At 38.8% G+C, this 5,951-nt stretch overlaps 2 protein-coding genes across 5 annotated transcripts in view; both read left to right on the plus strand.

Moving 5' to 3' along the window:
- The window catches only part of cct8 (chaperonin containing TCP1, subunit 8 (theta)), a 9,356-nt gene extending 5,016 nt beyond the window's left edge, over positions 1–4,340 (plus strand). Inside the window, exons 11-16 of one of the 2 annotated variants that reach the window (XM_016528406.1) lie at positions 2,348–2,463; positions 2,560–2,631; positions 2,710–2,874; positions 2,999–3,118; positions 3,231–3,363; positions 4,103–4,179. In XM_016528406.1, coding sequence (XP_016383892.1) covers positions 2,348–2,463; positions 2,560–2,631; positions 2,710–2,874; positions 2,999–3,118; positions 3,231–3,338 — 581 coding nt within the window. In that variant the 3' untranslated portion in view covers positions 3,339–3,363; positions 4,103–4,179. Of the gene's footprint in view, positions 1–2,347; positions 2,464–2,559; positions 2,632–2,709; positions 2,875–2,998; positions 3,119–3,230; positions 3,364–4,102 lie in introns of both variants that reach the window. The other variant, XM_016528407.1, reaches the window with a different exon arrangement.
- A 795-nt stretch (positions 4,341–5,135) lies between these two features.
- Positions 5,136–5,951, plus strand: part of LOC107720646 (transmembrane protein 135-like) — a 9,146-nt gene continuing 8,330 nt past the window's right edge. For all 3 annotated transcript variants that reach the window (XM_016528408.1, XM_016528409.1, XM_016528410.1), the window contains exon 1: positions 5,136–5,318. In XM_016528408.1, the coding sequence (XP_016383894.1) occupies positions 5,178–5,318 (141 nt within the window). In that variant the 5' untranslated portion in view covers positions 5,136–5,177. The remainder of the gene's footprint in view (positions 5,319–5,951) is intronic.

A 5,951-nucleotide genomic window follows, 5' to 3' on the forward strand; every position in this document is an offset into this window, starting at 1 on the left:
GCGCGTTAAATATCGCATGCGATTTATCGTGCAGCCCTAATATATATATATATATAATACACACCACTGTTAAAAAATTTGGGGTCAGTAAGATTTTTAAAAAATAATAAATTAACAGTTTTATTCAGTAAGTGTATAAAAGTGACAGTAAAGAATTCAACATTGTTGCAAAACATTTCTCTTTCAAATTAATGCTGTTCTTTTGTCATTTTTATTCTTCAAAAACCATTAAAAAATGTTTCACAGTTTCCACAAAAATATCAAGCAGCACAACTCTTTTAAACATTGATAATAATGAGAAATTATTCTAAGCATCAAATCAGCATGGCTGCTGAAAATTCAGCTTTGCAATCATTGGAATAAATGAAATTTAAAAATATATTAAAATAAAAAAAGTTATTTGTATTTGTAACCAAGCGTGCGGCACGAGTCCTGAAAGTGAAGCCAAAGTGTCTTGATCGCCCCCAGGTGACTGGATACAGTACAGGTCATAAACCCCGCCCTCTCCATGTAATCTAATGGGACGTGAGACAAACTAAATAATCAAATTATACTTCAAATACATTTTTCCCAAAGATGGTTTCCGTCATTTAAGGTAGATCTTATCATGCTGATTTATGTTCAAGTGTTTGTTTTTCTAATAAGTTTGATTTTAGTTAGTTATTTGGTGCTATAAAAACGGGGTGTGGTGTCATGATTGTGATCTTGTGATTGGGTCTGCGGGAGTTTGGGCGGGACTTTGATACCGAGACTCCACCTCACAATCACTACTGTGCAGACTCTGGCTCCAAACGAATCTCTACTGCGCAGGCTCTGGCTCCAAATGACGCAAGATGACAGCGGCCATACTGAGATGCTTTGGCTTCACTTTTCTATAGTGGAAGGAATTGGAGACACGCCATCCATCTTTTTATACAGTCTATGTTTGTAACCATGAAAAAGATTTTAAAGGGGTCATATGATGCTGCTAAAAAGAACATTATTTTGTATTGTACTTAAATCTAAACCAAACTAAAAGTAAAGCAGTGCTAAAATGCACCAACAGTTAATATATATTAATATATTTTATTATTATTATTATTATGATGATTATGATTTTGAAGTGAAGTGGCTAAATCACTCACTCACCAACATGCCATGCAGTAGGCTTGCCGCGATAGACGGTGCTGACGGTGATACCGGTGTTAAGCCGCAACACCGGTTACGTCACTTGCCCACCGCGGCACCGACCCCCACCGTCAATTTGATTTTTTATAGAAATAAAAATAATTTCGTTCAGTAAAAGAACGGACACTACAATTAATAACGGAACGCGGCTGCTCAGTGCAGCGTGCCGAACGACAGTCGCATCACAGATCATATTTAGTTTCTCCAGTGAGGAGAGTGAGTCGAGCTGACTGACAAGAAGAGAGAGAGGTGAGACAGACAAGACGATCGCGGATGATTTAGTTTCGAAATAAAATGCAAAAGCGCCTGTTTGGCAATATTTTGGATTTTGAAAAGCCTGTTGACTTTTGCCTTTTATCTAAGGTGATTTTGGAAGTTTTTTTTAAAATATTCGTTTCTTATTTAATTGGTTCCACATTGTTTGCTGATTTTTACTTTATTTAAACTTTGTATCATTTATTTATTTTTTTTTACATCAAGGTGTATGCCGTGCCTCCAAGCTTTCTTACTCTACTTCTACGTTTCTTATTTATTTGGTTATATATTATACATGTTTACTTAGGCTATTTCCAGTTTTGTATAGGCTACCTATTTAAACTTTATGTAAGTTATTTGTTATTTTTATATTAGGCATAGCCTGCCCTATAGCATGGTGTATTTGTATTTGTTTTGTTAATAAAAGTTCTATGTTTTATATATAGGCTAAAGTGAGTTTGACGTTATATTTTGTTGTTGCATTCAAGCAATTGACGCCTAACTGCCGCTAATTCAAAAGTGAAAGTAAAATGCGCATGGCGCTTTTAAGCTATTGGAAAGCGAGGAAAAGGGAAAATTCTAACAAACTAAAAACGACCAATTGCTTTACGCCGAATTGCCCCTATTTGAAAGTGAAAGTAAAATGCGCAAGCCGCTTTTACAAGATATTTAAAAGCGAAGGAAAGCGAGGAAAAGAGGGAACGCCCCGCCCCCGCGGTGATACCGGTATTATCGGTGTTGTCACACGTCGATTAACCGGTGGGAAAATTTCCTCACCGTCACAACCCTACCATGCAGATAGATGTCTTTGTGACTTTTTTCTTGATTTTGTAGCTTCTTAGGCAAACTGATCTTTGTAAATGTTGTTTAGTCTGGCAGTGATGTATCCAGACAGCTCATGTCATCTCACTCCTTTTATTTCTAGATAAAGAGGATGGTGCCATCTCTACTTTAGTAATTCGTGGGTCCACAGACAACCTGATGGATGACATTGAGCGTGCCATCGATGATGGAGTTAACACCTTTAAAGTCCTTGTCAGGGTGAGCTACTTTAAAACTCCACCCCAAAAAACACTTCTAATGAAAGTCTTTTAAATCATGACAAAATGTGACCCTAACAAAAACATTTCCACTCAGGACGCACGTCTTTGTCCTGGTGCTGGTGCCACTGAAATTGAGCTGGCGAAACACATCACCTCCTATGGAGAAGTAAGCAAATCAATCTTATCTCATTTTGCTGTTGGCAAAACCTGAAGAGTGTAAATAATTTGAACATGTCCTCTAAAGTCTTGCCCAGGCCTGGAGCAGTACGCCATCAAGAAATACGCAGAGGCGTTTGAAGTGCTGCCTCGTGCTCTGGCAGAGAACTCTGGCGTCAAGGGTAATGAGCTGATTTCCAAACTGTACGCCGCGCACCACGAGGGCAACAAGAACTCTGGCTTTGATATTGAGGTGAGGGGAAAAGAAGCTGTTACTAATTTGGAGGCAGCAGACCTGATATAAATAGAAAGAAGGACCCAAAATAATGCATTTTAAGGTGTAATTGATGACTATATACTTGTTTTAAACCATTCAGGGAGAGGGGCCTGTAGTGAGGGACATGATGGAGGCTGGTATCCTCGATCCATACCTGGTCAAGCACTGGGGAATCAAATTGGCCACAAACGCAGCCATCACTGTTCTCCGTGTGGATCAGGTTAGCTTTACAATTATGTATTTTTCAGTTTCTTATTCCATTCATGTTTATCAATTTAGGTGCTTTGTTAGCCTGTTACTTTCTGGATTATAATGTGATGTGTGTATGCCAGATCATTATGGCAAAGCCAGCAGGGGGACCCAAAGCCCCCAAACAGCAAGGACACTGGGACAAAGACGGTTGGGACGAGGAGCCAGACAAATTTGATACACATCATTGATAAGAAATCCTAAATAATTGCTAAGGTGCACAAAAACACGCCACTGTTTGGAGTGCCTAACCACTGGAGTGTGAATCGGGTTGCATGAACACTGTGTGGAAATTCACCATGAATTTGTTGACGAAATGAGTCTAGCCTGTCGTTACACCACACACAGATAAAATAGTTATGCCGTTTAGCATTAGTTAACAGTTTAAGCTGGGTATAGCTCACCCAAAAGTGAAAATTGTCATCATTTACTCACCCTCAAGTTGTTCTAAACATGAGTTTTGTTCTTCTGTTGAATACAAAAGAAGGTATTTTGAAGAATGTAGAATGTGTTTTGAACCAAACAGCTGCTGGTAGCCATTGACTTCCATAGTATGGAAAAAAAATACTGGCTACCAGCAACTGTTCGGTTACTAACATTGTTCAAAAAAAGAAAGAAACTCCAACATGTTTGGAACCACATGAGGGTGAGTAAATGATGACACTATTTTCATATTTGGTTGAACTATCCCCTTTTAATTAGAGATAATGAGTATAATGGTTGTCTCCTAACTGTCTGTTTTAAACCTACTAAGTTCATGATCTATTTTTCTTCACGAGCATCACTAACTTATGTCATTCTCTGTGACATTTTGAATGTCATCTGGGGATTTTGGCACAATTTACTTGCATGCCGTTTGCACTAAAAGCACTTTTTCCACACAGGATATTGCACTGTGCACAATTGACTGTCTTTTACTCTGTAAGTGTCTGACAATGTCTGTTCTCCTCCACAGATTATAATGGCCAAGCCGGCTGGTGGACCCAAAGCTCCACAAGGAAAGAAGGACTGGGATGAGGATGAATGATGTCACTAACCTGTGTCTCCCTGTCACCGTCTTAGCTTTTCAAGTGTTGCATATTTAATATCTAGCCCCCATTCTTTTTGTATTTTTTTTAGGAGAAGCCATCCATGTTAACAATGAGTGGCTCTGAGCTGTTATTCTGGTCCCAATAAAGGCACTTGAGCTGTCAGCGTCCTTGTCTCTTCTTTTAAATAATGCTTGGTGTACAACAAAATGCAGCATAATTGTTACGCTTTGACATTCTTGAAAACTTATTAAACTCAGAGTTACAACATTTAGGCACACACTAAAACAGATTATCTCAAGGCTGCTCAAAGAAAGGCTTTTATGGAATGAAACGGCAATTTTCCTTCCATAAAATCTGTATAATTACAGTAGTTTGCACAATTCATCTAGTTACATAAACATGAATATTGTAGTGATGGGAATTCTTGCAGCAGTAAATATTGGATTATTTTTGTGCTGAGTTCATGCTCCTTCTTCCCCAAACACTCAGATTGACATATATTTGCTAACTATTAATATTTTGTCTGTTTATTAACAAAGTCGAATTGTAGCTATGCATTAAGTTAATTTACGTTTTGTTTTGCGACTTTGGTTTATATTTGCTAAATGTTATAGGGGTGCCAATATGTGTTTTTCTTTCTTTATTTGTTAAATTATGCAAGATGAATTTCAAAAGATTGAGTGCACGTATGATAGCAATACATAGAAGGCCATTTACAGTACATTTTATTTTATGATTTTGGATTATATTTTAAAGCCAGCGTCATTCGCAAACACCCTCCAGCTACTAACTAACTAACTAAATATTTAGCTTTATTTTGAGACTGAGTCATTGAGGATTTTTTTTCAGTATCTTTATGATTAAAATATAACTAAATTGATTATATAAATAATCTATAAATGAATGTATTTACTATGGTTTCTGGTTGTTAATCCTTCCTCGCCGGGAGCGCTCTTGCAGGAAACAGTGGAGGCGCGCTCCCGCGGTGCGCTGCTAAACATGGCTGCTCTCAGTAAGTCCATACCGCACAGCTGCTATGAGATAGGACACACATGGAGTTCCTCATGTACGACCTCCACCCTGCAGGTGACAGCCGGCGCTCTGGAAGTCTCCTTCAAGATATATGCTCCTCTGTATCTGGTGAGTGTATGAGCGCGGATCTGTCCGTTCATTCGCCGGGGCAAGGGCGCAGTTAGCCGGGCAGCTACACCAGAGTCCTGCGGGACGGTGCGAGGGCCTGTAACAGTCGCAAAGTTATTTAGAAATAAACACACAGACTTCGGTCTCAGCCCGTCATGTTTTACATTTAATAGCATTCAAAGTAGAAAAATGTCGTTAGACTGATGACACGGTCAGATAAGCGACAGAGAGCTGCTGGATCATAGAGATCAAACTGTCAGATGATCCTCTGCGGAACACGGCGGTAAAGTTAGTTTGACGTTTGACATTCATTAGACATTCACATACATACATGCATACATATATGCATGTATGTATGGTGTTCCAGTTGAAATGGGTTCCAGGACAGTCGTGATTCATATAATCGTGATTCATATATGAATAGATTTTTACTAGGGCTGTGTATCACCAGCAAAGTCACGATACGGAGGCCCCGATACGATACATATCACGATACGGGACTGCACTGAATTTCACCACAGAAGAATTTATAAAAACAGCTGTTTATTAAACACTGCTTACTATAGTGCCATTTCTAACTATTGGCAGAGCAGGCAGTTGACCTCTGCATTATGAAGGGCCTCCATAACTGTA

This window comes from Sinocyclocheilus rhinocerous, unplaced genomic scaffold (assembly GCF_001515625.1).
Source record: "Sinocyclocheilus rhinocerous isolate Xijiao unplaced genomic scaffold, SAMN03320098_v1.1 scaffold603, whole genome shotgun sequence".
In the NCBI taxonomy this organism is placed as follows: Eukaryota; Metazoa; Chordata; class Actinopteri; order Cypriniformes; family Cyprinidae; genus Sinocyclocheilus; species Sinocyclocheilus rhinocerous.